The 15,762-nt window shown below is 44.9% G+C and overlaps 1 protein-coding gene across 1 annotated transcript in view; it reads left to right on the top strand.

Moving 5' to 3' along the window:
* Positions 1–15,762, top strand: part of LOC126278882 (protein artichoke) — a 513,902-nt gene that overhangs the window by 397,399 nt on the left and 100,741 nt on the right. The window contains exon 6 of the mRNA XM_049979157.1: positions 1,656–1,948. Coding sequence (XP_049835114.1) covers positions 1,656–1,948 — 293 coding nt within the window. The remainder of the gene's footprint in view (positions 1–1,655; positions 1,949–15,762) is intronic.

Raw genomic sequence — 15,762 nt, 5'->3', positions numbered from 1 at the left:
GCACACTCCGCTGCAGAGTGAAAATCTCATTATGCGTTTACTTATTTATGTATTCTGTATAGAGATATAGGTTGGCAATTATTGAACGATATGAGTCAGAAACGTAAATTATTAACAAACTACGGCTAACACACACTTTATTCGATATGTAAACGTCACTACAGATATTAGGATTCAGGTTATGACTGGTTCGATATGTCTGCTATCATTGGGGGTGATGTAGCGCAGGCGAGTAGCGATATTCTGCATGACTCACTAAAGAGTCAGAACATCGATGCTGTCGATGACCCCCTGAATGGCTGTTTTCAGGTCACCAATGGTTTCGGGATTAAAGCTGTACACCTCGTCTATAATAACGCCACACAAAAGGAGGTCGCATGTGTTCAGATCCGGAGAATATGCTGGCCAATCGAGGGCTCTGCCAGTGGAGCCAGAATGCGGTCTCCAGAGTGCTCCTCCAGGACATCAGACACTCTCCTGCTTCGATCGGATCGTACTCCGTCTTGTACGAACCACATCTTGTCGAAATCAAGGTCACTTTGGATAATGAAGGTGAAACTTTAAGTAGGCTGTTTAGGTTTTTTTTATTGGTAACGCCGCCGCCACGTGTATGAAAATCACTGGCTGTGCCGCGTGCAGTCTGTGGCTGGCTGGCATTGTCGTAATACTCGCCATTGTAGTGTGGGCAGCGGCAGCTGGATGCTAACCGTGCGTAACGTTGCGCAGTTGGAGGTGAGCCGCCAGCAGTGGTGGACGTGGGGAGAGAGATGGCGGAGTTTTATAATTTGTAAGACTGGATGTCGTGAACTATTATATATATTTTGACTATTAAGGTAAATACACTGTTTGTTCTCTATTAAAATCTTTCATTTGCTAACTATACCTATCAGTAGTTAGTGCCTTCCGTAGTTTGAATTTTTTATTTAGCTGGCAGTAGTGGTGCTCGCTGTATTGCAGTAGTTCGAGTAACGAAGATTTTTTTGTAAGGTAAGTGATTTGTGAAAGGTATAGGTTAATGTTAGTCAGGTCCATTCTTTTGTAGGGATTATTGAAAGTCAGATTGCGTTGCGCTAAAAATATTGTGTGTCAGTTTAAGCACAGTCGTGTATAATTTTTCTAAAGGGGACGTTTCATATAGACCAGTCTTATATAATTATTCTAAGGGGACGTTTCATATGGCGACCCTGCCAGGATTCGAACCTGGAATCTTCTGATACCTTCACGTACCGATCGGTAGTCAGAGTGCCATCAAGGAATATCGCACTGATTGTTCCATGACTGAACATTGCCTACCAGTCATCCGTTGGGGGTGAACAAACTTCTCGGCCGGAAATGCGGATTCTCAGTCCCCCAAATGTGGCAATTTGCTTATTGACGAACCCATCCAAATGAATGTGGGCTTCGTCGCTAAGCCAAACGATACATGTGGACACTAGTTTTCATCATGCCCCGCGGCCAACCGTGCAGTTTGAACGTTCTAAGCAAACCGTTCAGACGTTATGACGATTTTATTTCATATAGTTCAATAACAGTTACACTGTATGTTCTCCATAGCCAAATGGAGTACTAACTCTAAAGGCCACAAAAAAAAAATCTTGAAGACTGAATTGCTGCAAATTGTCTGCTACACGCTCCTGCGCCGCGTCTGCCCGCAGAGAACCCGCTGCACTGCGGCTGCGAGTCGCAGGAGATGTGGCAGTGGCTGCGCGACCACCAGAAGCTGGTGGGCGTGACGACGCGCTCGCTGCGCTGCGAGCAGCCGCCCGAGCTGCGCGGGCTCGTCTTCATGGAGCTGGAGCCGCCGCGCTTCTGCTCGACGCCGCTGGTGCTCAAGCTGGCCATCCAGGACATCCAGCCCTTCAGCGTGCTCGTCTCGTGGCAGAGCCGCGAGCACTCGGGCCTGCTCGGCTACCGCGTCGCCTACCACGCGCTCGACCGCGACGACGCAGTGAGTACCCAGGCTCCTACCTGTTGTGTCGCATCTCATAACAACTTTTGCCATACCCTCCATGAGTTTGAAATTTCTCAAATTCCCCGCGAGCCGTTTTCACCTGCTGCTTTTTTCTTTTTTAGGCTTCTCCTTCACAGTCGCAGTTTCACTGCTAACACGGGAGATATTCTGCCCTTTGAGACTGTATTAGAGTCCCATCTGGTGCAATTTCCATATTCAAAAGGCAAAAGTTGAAATGAAACATATGTCACATACGTAAACAAATACTAGCAACCAAGGGATATTTTACCTAGTGATATGCCCTGCTTACCCACAGGACAGGACAGGTAGAATAAATCGTGGAAAGGGGCCAAAATAAGGGGCTGTCAGTTACACTCGAACAATCAACTTTATTGTTTCACAAAACATTATAGGAGCCCAAGAAAGTTTTTTAACCACACAGCTTTAATCTTTGAGATTTAATTACAGGCTGAAAGCCACTTTATTTAAAGCGGCTGAAGCCCAATAACTTAAAACGCAAGCATGATCAGAAATTTAAAGGTAAGTCTTATCATAAAACAGTTCTTTAGTTAGGGTGAAATAAATCACTTAAATTTAAATCGGCTGAAGGCCGAAGGCTTAAAAATTCAATAGGTTCAAGTAAACAAGGTAAATTCAAATCGGCTGAACGCCAAAGACTTAAAAATAAAAAATAAAAATTTAGTGCCAAAGGGTTTACGTGAAACAGTGCTTTAAACTAGGCTGAAGGCCTTAAGAGTAAAACAACGCTAATTTAAAACACAAAACCGGCTAGAAGCCCTACAAGTACCAACAACAAGAACATATTTTTTAAAAAAGGCAGTACACACAAGGTCGTCGAGATGTTCGAGGCTTGGCCTGTAATTCAAACACTAAGGCTCGCTTAGGTGAGACAGGCAGTCGGGCCAACCATTCACGATCCGACGACAACCCGACCAACTGACAGTCAGTGCTGCCACCGACAAGATAACTTCCACTTCACCCGACCAGCACACAACAGGGAGTTCAACGGAACAACGTAGAAGATATTGGCGCCCACAACTAATCATAGACGGAGCTGTTAAATTACACACCGTGCTGGACCAGCAACAACACGACGAGGAAACTACACTGCCTGAAATATACGTCAACGCCCACGGCAGGTAACCGGAACGTTAACGGCCACAAGGCAGAAAATTCCGATGGTACGTCTCAATTCAAATAACCAAATACAGGGAAACTCCACCAACTTTAAAACCACGTTGTTGTTCCCGGGAATATCCTAACAGCCGACAACGAACTACAAAAGACACAATGTGAACATCTTGACGAAAAATAAAAACACCTACAGCCGTCCTTATGATTTTATCTTATTTTGTCGCTACCAGTTTTGACGCTTCATCGCGTCATATTCAGGCGAAACTGGTAGCGACAAGATAAAATAAAATCATAAGGACGCCTGTAGTTGTTTATATTTTTTGTCAAGATAGTAAACGGCCGTCGTCCCAGAGACATCCTGCTAAAAGGATGGACATACGAAAGCACAATGTAAACAGTCTTGACTTGCTGGTACGTTAAATCAAAATTCAACTTTCGTGTCCAGGGTCGGTGAACCACGGACCTCGTAGCAAAGGGAACAGCGTAACACTCTCCGACGTCGCGTAGAGACCGCCAGTGGGCCCCGGCCAAACTACGCCCCGCCGAGAATTTCTCACTGCTCCACGCCAACCAACCGACTGCTCAGAGCCAGTACAGCGAGAACATTTAAAATAACTTGTCAGTGGAAATCACACAAACTACACACAGTTTCACGAACACTTGCACGAAGAAGAAGACAATGCCAATGGCAGAGACTGTGGAATAACAGGGACGAATCACGCGTCGGCACACACAGCCAGCCCATAAGCGATCGCCGGTCAATACACGTCGTCCGGCAAGACGACTAACCGACGACCAACCAAAGTCGTCCCCACTCCAATGTGTGTCGTCAACCGTCGGGCTAGTCATGGTGGTCCGGACCTCACTGCTGCAACGCCCAAACTGAAGTTGTGCCACGTGATAACTCAAACACTGCCAGGTCCGAACTAACTCCCAACACACGACGACCGGGAAGTAATAGCAGCCCAGCACAGATAATACGGGAGTGCTGATATCGATAAGCGCTGCTGCTGCCGCTCATGGGCAGGCAAGGCAGATACTCGGCGACACCAGTAACTGAAAATTCAGATAACGAGGTGGCAATACCATAAAAAAACAAGATGTAAAATAAGAAATGGCACGAACACGAGCCACGCACGGCTCAGCTAGTAAAACATTTGTTGTTGTTGTTGTGGTGTTCAGTCCTGAGACTGTTTTGGTGCAGCTCTCCATGCTACTCTATCCTGTGTAAGTTTCTTCATCTCCCAGTACTTACTGCAACCTACATCCTTCAGAATCTGATTAGTGTATTCATCTCTTGGTCTCCCTCTACGATTTTTACCCTCCACGCTGCCCTCCAATGCTAAATTTGTGATCCCTTGATGCCTCAGAACATGTCCTACCAACCGGTCCCTTCTTCTTTTCAACTTGTGCCACAAACACATCTTCTTCCCAATTCTATTCAATACCTCCTCATTAGTTATGTGATCTACCCATCTAATCTTCAGCATTCTTCTATAGCACCTCATTTCGAAAGCTTCTTGTCCAAACTTTTTATCGTCCATGTTCCACTTCCATACATGGCAACACTCCACACAAATACTTTCAGAAACGACTTCCTGACACTTAAATCTATACTCGATGTTAACAAATTTCTCTTTTTCAGAAACGCTTTCCTTGCCATAGCCGGTCTACATTTTGTATCCTCTCTACTTCGACCATCATCAGTTATTTTGCTCCCCAAATAGCAAAACTCCTTTACCACTTTTAAGTGTCTCATTTCATAATATAATTCCCTCAGCATCACCTTCGACCACATTCGATTATCCTTTTGCTTTTGTTGTTCATCTTATATTCTCCTTTGAAGAAATTGTCCATTCCGTTCAATTGCTCTTCCAAGTCGTCTGCTGTCTCTGACAGAATTACAATGTCATCGGCGAACCTCAAAATTTTTATTTCTTCTCCATGGATTTTAATACCTACTCCGAATTTTTCTTTTGTTTCCTTTACTACTTGTTGAGTATACACATTGAATAACATCGGGGAGAGGCTATAACCCTGACTCCCTCCCTTCCCAACCACTGCTTCCCTTTCATGCACTCGACTCTTATAACTGCCATCTGGTTTCTGTACAAATTGTAAATAGCCTATCGCTCCCTGCATTTTACTGCTGCCACCTTCAGAATTCGAAGGAGAGTATTCCAGTCAACATTGTCAAAAGCTTTCTCTAAGTCTACAAATGCTAAAAACGTAGGTTTGCCTAACCTTAATCTATTTTCTAAGATAAGTCGTAGGATGAGTATTGCCTCACGTGTTCCAACATTTCTACGGAATCCAAACTGATCTTCTCCTAGTTTTTCCATTCGTCTGTACAGAATTCGCATTAGCATTTTGCAGCTGCGACTTATTAAACTGACAATTCGGTAATTTTCACATCTGTCAACACCTGCTTTCTTTGGGATTGGAATTAATATATTATTCTTGAAGTCTGAGGATATTTCACCTCTCTCATACATTTTGCTCGCCCGATGGTAGAGTTTTGTCAGGACTTGCTCTCCCAAGGCCGTCAGTAGTCCCAATGAAATGCTGTCTACTCCCGGGGCCTTGTTTCGACTCGGGTCCTTCTGAGCTCTGTCAAACGCTTCACGCAATATCATATCTCCAATTTCATCTTCATCTACATCCTGTTCCTTTTCCACAATATCGTCTTCAAGTACATCGCCCTTGTATAGACCCTCTATATCATTCCACCTTTCTGCTTTCCCTTCTTTGCTAAGAACTGGGTTTCCATCTGAGGTCTTGATATTCATACAAGTGGCTCTCTTTTCTGCAATGGTCTCTTTAATTTTCCTGTGGGCAGTATCTATCTTGCCCCTAGTGAGGTAAGCCTCTACGTCCTTACATTTGTCCTCTACCCATCCCTGCTTAGCCATTTTGCACTTCCTGTCCATCTCATATTTGAGACGTTTGTATTGCTTTATTGCTTTATTTACTGCGTTTTTATATTTTCTCCTTTCATCAATTAAATTCAATATTTCTTCTGTTACCGGAGGATTTCTACTAGCGCTCGTCTTTTATCTACTTTATCCTCCGCTGACTTCACTACTTCATCCCTCAGAGCTACCGATTCTTCTTCTACTGTATTTCTTTCCCCATTCCTGCCAATTGTTCCCTTATGCTCTCCCTGTAACTCTGTACAACCGCTGGTTTAGTCAGTTTATCAAGGTCCCATCTCCTTAAATTCCCACCTTTTTGCAGTTTCTTTAGTTTTAATCTACAGTCCATAACCAATAGATTGTGGTCAGAGTCCAGATCTGCCCCTGTAAATGTCTTACAACTTAAAACCTGGTTCCTGAATCTCTGCCTTACCACTATATAATCTATCTGATACCTTCTAGTATCTGCAGGATTCTTCCATGTATACAACCTTCTTTTATGATTCTTGAACCTAGTGTTAGATATGATTAAGTTATGCTCTGTGCAAACTTCTACCAGACAGCTTCCTCTTTCTTTTTTCTCCCCCAATCCATATTCACCCATTATGTTTCCCTCTCTCCCTTCCCTACCCTCGAATTCCAGTCACCCACGACTATTAAATTTTCGTCTCCCTTCACTACTTGAATAATTTCTTTTATCTCATCATACGTTTCATCAATTTCTTCATCATCAGCAGAGCTAGTGGGCATATAAACTTGTACTATTGTGGTAGGCATGGGCTTCGTATCTACCTTAGCCACAATAATGCGTTCACTATGCTGTTTGTAGTAGCTTACCCGCACTCCTATTTTTTTATTCATTGTTAAACCTACTCCTGCATTACCCCTATGTGATTTTGTATTTATAACCCTGTATCCACCTGACCAAAAGGCTTGTCCCTCCTGCCACCGAACTTCACTAATTCCCACTATATCTAGCTTTAACCTATCCATTTCCCTTTTTAAATTTTCTAACCCACCTGCCCGATTAAGGGATCAGACATTATACGCTCCGATCCGTAGAACACCAGTTTTCTTTCTCCTGATAACGACGTCCTCTTGAGTAGTCCCCGCCCGGTGATCCGAATGGGGGACTATTTTACCTCCAGAATATTTTACCCAAGAGGACGCCATCATGATTTAACCACACAGTAAAGCTGCATGCCCTCGGGAAAAACTACGGCTGTAGTTTCCCCTTGATTTCAGCCGTTCGCAGTACCAGCAGAGCAAGGCCGTTTTGGTTAATGTTACAAGGCCAGATCAGTCAATCATCCAGACTGTTGCACCTGCAACAACTGAAAAAGCTGCTGCCCCTCTTCAGGAACCACACGTTTGTCTTGCCTCTCAACAGATACCCCTCCGTAGTGGTTGCACCTACGGTACGGCCATCTGTATCGCTGAGACACGCAAGCCTCGCCACCAACGACAAGTTCCATGGTTCATGGGGGAGACAGTCATACTTAACGTGGAAAAAACTGGCTCCATTGGTAAGAAGGGTTCATCTTCTTGATCACTTCCCCTTGAAACTTCTGCGTCCAACAAGCTTGATTTAGGCGTAGACACATTTATTTTATCTTCACTGCTTAATTTAGTTCTAATTCCAAGACCCAAAAAGTCAATTTTCTCATGTGCTATTACATTTCCACTGCTAACATCACTTTCATGCAACTGCTTACGCACAATAATTTTCCTGAACAAGTGGCAAAACTCGTAAGCATTTGGGTTGTCGTTGTTCCTCCTCTCCTTCTGATATAGCAGAACAATCTCTCCAAATGGTCTTGACTTATTTTATACATGAGTATATATTTCAGCAACTTCTGCTCGTTTACAAGTCTGACACACATTCTGCAAATGCTGTTGATGCATATCAGAAAAGCCATATAACCAGTTTTGGGGGACCATTTAGTACTAATATGCCGTTTTCTTCTTTTAGTTGCAGAATGTAAGTTTCTGGTCTCTCTCTAAAGTTAGACAAACATCAAATTCATTATTTTCATTGATTGCTTGTTTTAAATATTTTTCTCTAATAGTTCTGGAATTTAGTACAACAAATAAATCATTAAAAATATTTACGAATTTTATAGTTCTATCACAGCCTTCGAAGCCTGGAATGCCTTTCATTTTACAATATTTTAGTGCATCTGCCACACTCCTGCTAAGCAAATGAGCTGCTACGGTTATTACAACCGTACGCCACATGCATACCCATTCGAATGCAGGAAAATATTCGCGCACAACAGCAAAATCTCACACAATAACAACTGGTATCCGACGATACACCCAACACTGGACTGAACATCGAACAGCTCTAGACTGGATACCTGTTCGCATAAAGGAAGGAATTGACGGTACCCAGGCGGGAACGGCAGCGCAAGGCCCCAGCCCGGTAGGTGCCCAGGGAGGCGGAGTTACCTGGCACATGGCGCGCCGGCCGAAGGCCGCTCTATATCCTTCTGTGCTCTGTGACCGTACCTCGACACTAATGCTCCAGGCGGACTCATGCCCTGGACCGGCATGCCTTTACGCCCAGGAAGCAGCACGTTAGATCGCTCGGCTATCCGGGCGTGCTGGCTGCTGTATTATTGGTTTCCTTTAATACGTGTAAGCGCCCTTGAACTCCAACGACACATAGATACACACACACACACACTGGGTATAGTATAGTTTCCCCGTTCCTCGCCCCCTGTGCTGTTAGCTACAAAAAAATCTGTAATTACAAGATCGGTTGACTGGAAGGTATTACAGAAAATGAAAAATGTTGCAGCTCGCAAGACGAAACAATAACGTAGAAGCACAGAAAGACTTTTGAACTTTATTCTTAATTATGAATAGTTTTATTGAACCGTAACGTATTTTAACTGGGAAGAATTTCTTGAAATGGACAGAACTTAGTAGCGTAGTACAGTTTAGAGAACGGCTTCGTAACAGTAGTGCTGTGTCACAGCGACTATTTACAAGAACTGCAACCAAGGCAGTGGCAACATTCTTCCTGCGTTCAAGTTATTAGTACTCACACATGTTTTTACTAATAGTAAAATACACTCCTGGAAATGGAAAAAAGAACACATTGACACCGGTGTGTCAGACCCACCATACTTGCTCCGGACACTGTGAGAGGGCTGTACAAGCAATGATCACACGCACGGCCCAGCGGACACACCAGGAACCGCGGTGTTGGCCGTCGAATGGCGCTAGCTGCGCAGCATTTGTGCACTGCCGCCGTCAGTGTCAGCCAGTTTGCCGTGGCATACGGAGCTCAACCGCAGTCTTTAACACTGGTAGCATGCCGCGACAGCGTGGACGTGAACCGTATGTGCAGTTGACGGACTTTGAGCGAGGGCGTATAGTAGGCATGCGGGTGGCCGGGTGGACGTACCGCCGAATTGCTCAACACGTGGGGCGTGAGGTCTCCACAGTACATCGATGTTGTCGCCAGTGGTCGGCGGAAGGTGCACGTGCCCGTCGACCTGGGACCGGACCGCAGCGACGCACGGATGCACGCCAAGACCGTAGGATCCTACGCAGTGCCGTAGGGGACCGCACCGCCACTTTCCAGCAAATTAGGGACACTGTTGCTCCTGGGGTATCGGCGAGGACCATTCGCAACCGTCTCCATGAAGCTGGGCTACGGTTCCGCACACCGTTGGGCCGTCTTCCGCGCACGCCCCAATATCGTGCAGCCCGCCTCCAGTGGTGTCGCGACAGGCGTGAATGGAGGGACGAATGGAGACGTGTCGTCTTCAGCGATGAGAGTCGCTTCTGCCTTGGTGCCAATGATGGTCGTATGCGTGTTTGGCAGGTGAGCGCCACAATCAGGACTGCATACGACCGAGGCACACAGGGCCAACACCCGGCATCATGGTGTGGGGAGCGATCACCTACACAGGCCGTACACCTCTGGTGATCGTCGAGGGGACACTGAATAGTGGACGGTACATCAAAACCGTCATCGAACCCATCGTTCTACCATTCCTAGACCGGCAAGAGAATTTGCTGTTCCAACAGGACAATGCACGTCCGCATATATCCCGTGCCACCCAACGTGCTCTAGAAGGTGTAAGTCAACTACCCTGGCCAGCAAGATCTCCGGATCTGTCCCCCATTGAGCATGTTTGGGACTGGATGAAGCGTCGTCTCATGCGGTCTGCACGTCCAGCACGAACGCTGGTCCAACTGGGGCACCTGGTGGAAATGGCATGGCAAGCTGTTCCACAGGACTACATCCAGCATCTCTACGATCGTCTCCATGGGAGAATAGCAGCCTGCATTGCTGCGAAAGGTGGATATGCACTGTACTAGTGCCGATATTGTGCATGCTCTGTTGCCTGTGTCTATGTGCCTGTGGTTCGATCAGTGTGATCATGTGATGTATCTGACCCCAGGAATGTGTCAATAAAATTTTCCCCTTCCTGGGACAATGAATTCACGGCGTCCTTATTTCAATTTCCAGGAGTGTATATCGACTACCTCCGAACACCCGTTGCTTCAGTCAGCATCAAAATATGAAGCCAAGCAGTTTAAAATCTCGATACTTCCCGAAAATCTCTAACGAAGCGAATAATCGTTATTGAATGAAAAAGAACACGGATGAATTTTTTTGAAATTTGGGCGAAAAAAGTAAATGTGTCTATTAGTTAGAGAATCCTTGCGCCTTTTTAAGTCTTTATAAAGAAGCTTACCTCAAAGACATACCACGAGTTAAGGAAAAAGCACTCCCGTAAAACAAATCTCGTTCTGGAAGCCTGTCATTACTCCAAGCGGTGAAAAAAGCAAAGAAAATTTGTGAACTTCTGTTTCGACGACGGACTGGATTATATTGAAACACGGTTCGGTGAAATCTAACCGGACACTTGCAAAGAGGACGGATCACTGCGAAATTTTAGCCGTGGATTCTGAATGACCAGTGAGTAGAGCATCGAATGGACGCATGCAGTGATCTGGGAAGACGGCTCTAAACGTACCGAGGCGAGGCATAACATTCGGAAATCAGACAAAATCTGGCTAATGGAAGACGTCATTGACGACTCGCTCAAAACATCTTGCCAAGCGAATTCAAAAATCTGTCCCTTTCTCTCATTTTTACGGGGATACTGCTTTCAGAATTCCTTTTTCTATGACCGACACCTCTTTCTCCCCTTGGAGTCATCCCATGATCCGACGGGACCATGTTAATCTCCATTTGGTGTTGGTGTTGGACGGTGTCTAGATGCCCTAAACGTCGCCAACTCTTCCGCCCCACCGCCGCCCCCTCCCTTCCCTGCCCCTTCGGACGGTAACAGCATCTAGCGTTTTCCCACCTCAAAGTGTTGAGAACGTTTTAGAGATGTTTGTAGGGGGGGGGGGGGAGGTACCAGCCCGGTATCCACGTAGTCAGATGTGGGAAACCGTCAGATAACCACATCCAGGCTCGCCGGCACGCCTAGTCAATAATCCGTGGGGTGAATTCGGTCCGGGGCCGGTACGCCACCCAGAATCCCGAAAGCGACGTGCTGACGAGCGCGGCTATCCGGGCGGCTTCACTAGGTCAGACTGTTACTAAAATTTTCTGTTTGGTTCTGACAAGAATACACCGTGCTATACACAGAAAACGCCCTACCTGTAGAAGATAGGGGACTGGATTTTCCATCATGACAATGCTCCTGCTCTCACAATTGTCTAATCGTTATAAGTTTCCGTACATACTGCATGTTTCTCTCACCTCATGTATCTTACTCACATAACCGATCCCTGTGCAATTTCTTCTTTTTTTTGTCCGTGAAGAGGAGTATAAGTGGATTTGATGACCTGTAAGTGACCAAGGAAAAGGAATGAGGGGTTAGCTGTTAGCCATCGCTGCTAATATCCCATGTTGTATTCAACGATTGGACAACTGCTAAACATTCATGGTGGTGTCTGTTTGTTCTATATCGTGTCTCCCTACCACTTTCGCGCAACGACGCTCTGAGCGTGTGTTTTAGGGAATTAACTAGTTTGAACCTGGGACCTGTTGCTGGTAAGGAGACGCCAGACCACACATGACATGTAGAATTCAGAAGAGTTCAGTGAGACTAGTGATGATAACTAGCGATGATATACCAAGGTGTACTCATGGCGGCTGCAGTGTAACACGTGTTAAGTTCGGCTCGCGAAATTTAGTCGAATTCGAAGGTGTTTCTCGCAGGTGGTGTTGTCTAGTACAAGTGGAAATCGTGTAAACAACAGTGCTCTGTGTAGTAGTGCTATTTTTTTTCTGTGCTCCGCCAATATCTGCGAGAAAATGGTAAACAGAAGAATCAACAGCAGCGCGTCCAGCAGCGGGGAAGCAGCAGGTGCGGCGGGCCTGCTCCTGGCGGAAGGTGCGGCCGCGGCTCCCGGTATAGCGGAGCTGGTTCGCTCTGAGGTAAACGCTGCGCTTCGCGATAAAAACAATCTCGATCTGATAGCAGGCACCATATCAGATACTGTAACGGCAGCAGTATTGGCCAAAATGCGTGAAACTGTTGAGGCCAATACTGCCGAAATTACAGCACTAAAAATGTCTGTGTCTGAATACGAGAAAAAGGCACGAGAGTTGGAAGTGAAACTATCTGCCGCCACAGACGAGCTAGAACAGTACCAAAGGCGAAATAGTCTACGACTTTTTGGAGTAGCAGAAACTAAAGAAGAAGACACGGACAACCTGCTTATACAGGTTGCGAGTGAAAAATTAGGCGTCGAAGTGACCAAGGCAGACATTGACAGGAGCCACCGGGTGGGACGAAAACTACCAGGTGCTACCAAACCTCGTCCAATAATAATTAAATTTGTGTCGTACCGAAAAAGGGCTGAGATCTTTACCCAGAAGAAGAAGTTAGCAAGGACAGGGATTACAATAAGGGAAGATCTGACACACGAGCGGCTAAAGATTTTAAACAGTGCCATATCCCATTTCGGTCTTCAGAATGTGTGGACTCTGGATGGCAGAGTAATCATTAAGACTGCAGCTGGAAAGAAGACAGTCACAAACATGACAGAACTAAATAGTATTAAGTGAACCTACTCGAGCCAAAAGTCAAACTTAACACCATTTGCAAATCTTAACAGTCCTATACTCAGATATAGTCTTGTAATTGTATTATCTTTTTAATTATTTGTACTTTCAACTAATTGTTCTTGTAACTGTATTAACTTTTTAATTATTTGTACCTTCAACTAATTGTTTTTGTAACTGTATTAACTTTTTACTATTTTTTTGTGTCTTTAGCTGTAGCCATTGCTTAGTTTTAGTTACTGCTAATACTTTTTTCATTTTCTCAGTTTATTCTCTTCCATTCTGTAATAGTTCTATTGCAATTATTAGTCTCTCCTTTAGTTCATTAGTCAACCATCTCTTCGGTTTAAATTGTTCATAACAAAAATCACTATCAGTATCACTTTAGCAAATTTCAATTTAATTCTAGCTTCCTACGATACTCTATTAAATATTAAGCTTACTTCTCTCTGCTGGCAGCATCGGCCTCTTAAATCACTCCTCTTTCCCTTATTTCCACCCTAAGCTGTTTCAAATACTCTAATTACATTTTTCCTCTTACGACATAGGATACTCAGTGACACACAGCTGTCACCATTTTGGTCATATTCTCCCTGCACCGAATACCACTAATCCATTTTCTATACTCCCGCAACCTCAGGAAATCTCTTGCAGTCGCTTTTCTTTCGGCTCTCGCGGAGTCACAAACAGGGCGCGCAAAATCTCGGACACCCCTGTAATATGTCACTTGGCGGAAACACCGGTCAGTGCCCCTCGCGGCAGGTAGTGCCTAACAAAGGGACAAACCAGTCTGCCACCCTACTCCAGGCTGCTCAGCGGAACGCGTCCGAGGTTTTAGCAGCTCACTGCAACATTCAGTCTTTACCTGCGCATTACGAAGAACTTAGCCTCCTCTTCCACCAACTAAACTACCACGTAATCCTCTTATCCGAAACGTGGTTGAAACCACACATATCCTCTGCATCTATTCATCTCCCAGGGGAGACAGATCAAAAAACCGAGGTGGCGGGGTCGGCGCATATATACGAACAGATCTCAAAGCGAAAGTCTTATGTACGTCAAATCCTGCTGAAGAAAAAGAGGCTGAATTCATGTTCATTGAAATAAATATACAAAGTCGGAAATTCTTGACTGGCGTCGTGTACAAGCCGCCAAAAATAAGCTCAATGAGTTCCTTCCAGTCGGAATTACATTCACTTCAGTGTCAATACGAACATGTCATCGTAATGGGTGACTTGAACATAGACCTGCTAAGAGACACTCCCTCCGCAATAAACCTAAGAAGATTGTTTAGTTGCAATAGCATGAACATTCTTCCATTGCAACCTACACACCATACGGCGCACAGTCATACTCTTATAGACGTGATAGCAACGAAACAGACTGACAAAGTAAGAGATGTTGGTCAATCATCGGCCCCTGGCCTCTCAGCACATGATGTAATATTCCTGGCCTACTCTGTGCAGCCCCCAAGGATCAAATCGCGTTACATAACTTGTAGGAACATGAAACGTATTGACCTTGACGCTCTAACAGCCGATTGCTCAGAAATCTCAAGGCATCAAATAATCAGAGAACCTACAATCGACGGCAAAATTAATGAACTTGGTGATAAACTCACTGCCCTCTATGACAAACATGCACCTGTGCGCACAGTCCGTGTAAGAAAATCTCCTGCTCCATGGCTGACAGCTGAATTACGTCAAATGATGACTAATAGGGATGCTGCCCACAGGCGTTTCAAGGCAGATCCGAAACCCGAAAGTTTTGAAGAATATAGAAAGCTACGGAACAGAGTGAAACAATGCATTCGCAATGCCAAAATCAGGCACGCTCGCTCCCTTGTATGCAGCGATCTGACACCCACGACTCTATGGAAGAATCTCCGTAGCTTGGGGGTCGGAAAGGCAAAATCGGAAACTACTTTTCATGTGTCAGCTAACGAATTAAATGAATTCTTCTCTGCACCTCTGAATACCAGCACGGCTGATAATTACCGTCCACAAGAATCTCCAAACAGGATAACTAACAACGATACCTTCCATCTAAAACATGTAACAACAAATACGGCAAGAAAAGCAATAATGAGAATCTCTTCTGATGCAATAGGCAACGACAGTATCGGTATAGCCATGATTAAGAATGTTGCCGATATCTTAGTACCTGTCTTAACTGACATATTTAATTTTTCCCTCGTGAACGGAATATACCCCACTGCATGGAAAAGAAGTATAATTCGACCCATCCCTAAGGTCGAAAACCCGCAACTGCCTACTGATTACCGACCAATTAGCATACTGCCTGCTGTTTCCAAAGCACTGGAATATATTGTTCATTACCAAATCACTGAACACTTGCATGAATTCAGTCTATATGACAAATTTCAATCCGGTTTCCGTAAACATCACAGCACAAACACTGCTCTAATTAAAGTAACTGATGACCTGAAATATGCCATCGACAATCGAAAGGCAACAATATTGACGCTACTGGACTTCAGCAAAGCTTTTGACACTGTTAACTTTGACATATTACTCAGAAAAATGCAACAGCTTAATTTCTCTGATAGTGCAATGAGATGGTTTGAAAGCTACTTAAAAGACAGACAACAATGTGTTGTCTGCGCAAATGAAAAATCTTCCTGGAAACATGTTTCTTCGGGAGTGCCACAAGGATCAGTCTTAGGACAACTT

Source organism: Schistocerca gregaria, chromosome 6 (assembly GCF_023897955.1).
Source record: "Schistocerca gregaria isolate iqSchGreg1 chromosome 6, iqSchGreg1.2, whole genome shotgun sequence".
NCBI lineage: Eukaryota > Metazoa > Arthropoda > Insecta > Orthoptera > Acrididae > Schistocerca > Schistocerca gregaria.
Note: the sequence above shows the minus strand (reverse complement) of the source record. Positions and strands in the feature narration are given on the sequence as shown.